The sequence below is a fragment of the Sinocyclocheilus anshuiensis genome, unplaced genomic scaffold (assembly GCF_001515605.1).
Source record: "Sinocyclocheilus anshuiensis isolate Anshui unplaced genomic scaffold, SAMN03320099.WGS_v1.1 scaffold288, whole genome shotgun sequence".
Taxonomy (NCBI): domain Eukaryota; kingdom Metazoa; phylum Chordata; class Actinopteri; order Cypriniformes; family Cyprinidae; genus Sinocyclocheilus; species Sinocyclocheilus anshuiensis.
In genome coordinates this window covers 215,719-217,875 of record NW_015558570.1, presented here as the reverse complement: position 1 = coordinate 217,875, position 2,157 = coordinate 215,719, and the positions used below count along the sequence as shown (strand labels likewise).

The 2,157-nt window shown below is 33.7% G+C and overlaps 1 protein-coding gene across 1 annotated transcript in view; it reads left to right on the top strand.

The window, feature by feature from the left end:
• LOC107679604 (G/T mismatch-specific thymine DNA glycosylase-like) overlaps nucleotides 1-2,157 on the top strand; it is a 6,238-nt gene that overhangs the window by 1,811 nt on the left and 2,270 nt on the right. The window contains exons 3-5 of the mRNA XM_016475201.1: nucleotides 909-1,078; nucleotides 1,182-1,438; nucleotides 1,544-1,613. Coding sequence (XP_016330687.1) covers nucleotides 909-1,078; nucleotides 1,182-1,438; nucleotides 1,544-1,613 — 497 coding nt within the window. The remainder of the gene's footprint in view (nucleotides 1-908; nucleotides 1,079-1,181; nucleotides 1,439-1,543; nucleotides 1,614-2,157) is intronic.

The window sequence follows — 2,157 nt, the reverse complement described above, 5'->3', positions numbered from 1 at the left end:
TCTTCGGCGTGCGCAGAGTTTAACTCTAAAAATGTGGTTCTGCCGCTTAAAATAAGACTTAAAGGCACAACCAGTAGAACAGTGTTATATATTTTGCTGACTTGTGTACTTACATTATCCCAAATGTTTCGAAGAATGTATAAATCCAGAGAAATAAGCAATTTTAACTAGTGACACGGACCGTGTCTATAGTGTCATTGTATCACCTGCCAATGACGTCATAACCCCTCAATTTCCTCGAAACACCAAAGACGTTTTAATATGTTATGTGTTTTATTAGACAGGTGACCACCGCACAGAGTAGCATTATAACAGATTAGCTCATCCATGAACATGATTTCTGCCCGAGTCCTGTCGGATTGCTTCGGCTGTGGGGATGAAGACCACAACTCCCATGATTCCACACTCAGTCACTGCGTCATCAAACTACGCCTTTGCCTCTGTTTATTTTGAATATGCGCCCTCTAGCGGCGAAAATCACATATTGTGCCTTTAAGTGTCCGTTAACTGATATGTTAAAATTATTTGTAATTATTAAACTATATTTTTATTTTATTTTCATTTTTATTTAAAACTATTGTAGTTATAAAATATTATAGTTTTATAATTAACTATAATTAATACATAATTAATAATATTATCCCATTATATTTATGCAAAGGTAAAACTGCAATCTAAATAATCGCAAATGCATTTTCATCTTTTTGTATTATCTAACTGTTAAATGTTTTTCTTGTTGAGTGAAGGAATAATTATGCAAACAATACCATAAATAAGTTACTTTACCTGTAAACACCATTGTTTCCTGTTAAATGCTGTTAAATATGTGCTTTTAAGATAGGTGTTTTTCTACAGAAGTCTAAGTTGGACTGACAACTCAGTCAGGCCCTGTTTTATTTTTGAACTAGGGTTCAGTCAGCTCAGCAGCATCTGCAGGCCCTTCAGGCTCAGTATCCTCACATGGCTAATGGCAATGCTGGTTTTATGATGGAGGGACCCAGAGAAGATGGAGGCATGCAGCAGATGCCTGTACACCTAGAGGATGCTGCCCAACTGGAGCCTGCAGCTGCACAGAAAGGTAGTTATCTGTGTGTTTTCAAACATTAGAATTGAGCTCAGCAGGCTGAATATGTTCTCTCATGTAGCTTTTAGTGAGTCAGAGTGTTTTTTCCCTGTTTAAGCACCTGCTAAAGGAAAGCGAGGAAGGCCAGCGAGCAAAGAACCTAAAGCCAAAGGCGAACCTAAAGCCAAACCGGGACCTAAACCCAAGAAAGCTAAGGAGGATAAGGAGGCCCCGCCAGCTGAAGGACAGGAGAAGATTGATGGAACATTCAAAAAAGTCAAGAGGAAAGTCGATCGCTTTAAGGGCATGTCAGAGGAGGAAGTCATGAAGAAAATACTGCCTGACATTCTTACCCCCAATCTGGACTATGTCATTGTAAGTTTTTATGGTTTTTGCCTGAAGTTGCCTTTTGAAGAATGAAGAATGTTAAAGCAAAGATGGCATTGAACTCACGACTGAAATCGTATTTTTATGATACAGATCGGAATTAATCCAGGGTTGATGGCGGCCTACATTGGAAGATGGTTCCCTGGACCAGGAAACCATTTTTGTAAGTAGCCTTCAATTCTACTCATTTTTAACTTTAACATCACTGTTATGTTATGTTTTAATATAAAAGATATTCAACATTAAAACATTTTATTGTTGTTATTATATTGTTTTTTTTTATTGATATTATTGATATTATAAATATATTGTAGGGCTGTCAAATCGATTAATCGTGATGAATCGCATCCAAGATTTAAGAAATATATATTTACATAATATAAATCATATATAAATATGATATAAATTTCTTAAATATATATATATGTATTTATATACACATATAAATATACACAGTACACACACATATATCATGTAAACAAAAACTTTTATCTTGGATGCGATTAATCAATTTGACAGCCTTAATATATTGTCGTCTTTAATATATTAACATAAAGTTGTTTACAAATATAAAAAGAGGTTAATATATATTAATAATATTATATAAATATTTTAAAAAATAATATATCAGTTTGCTTATTCATATTTTTAAAAGAAACAGTTAAAAAAAACAGTTTTTTTCTTAAAAAAAAAAAAAAAAAAGGGGG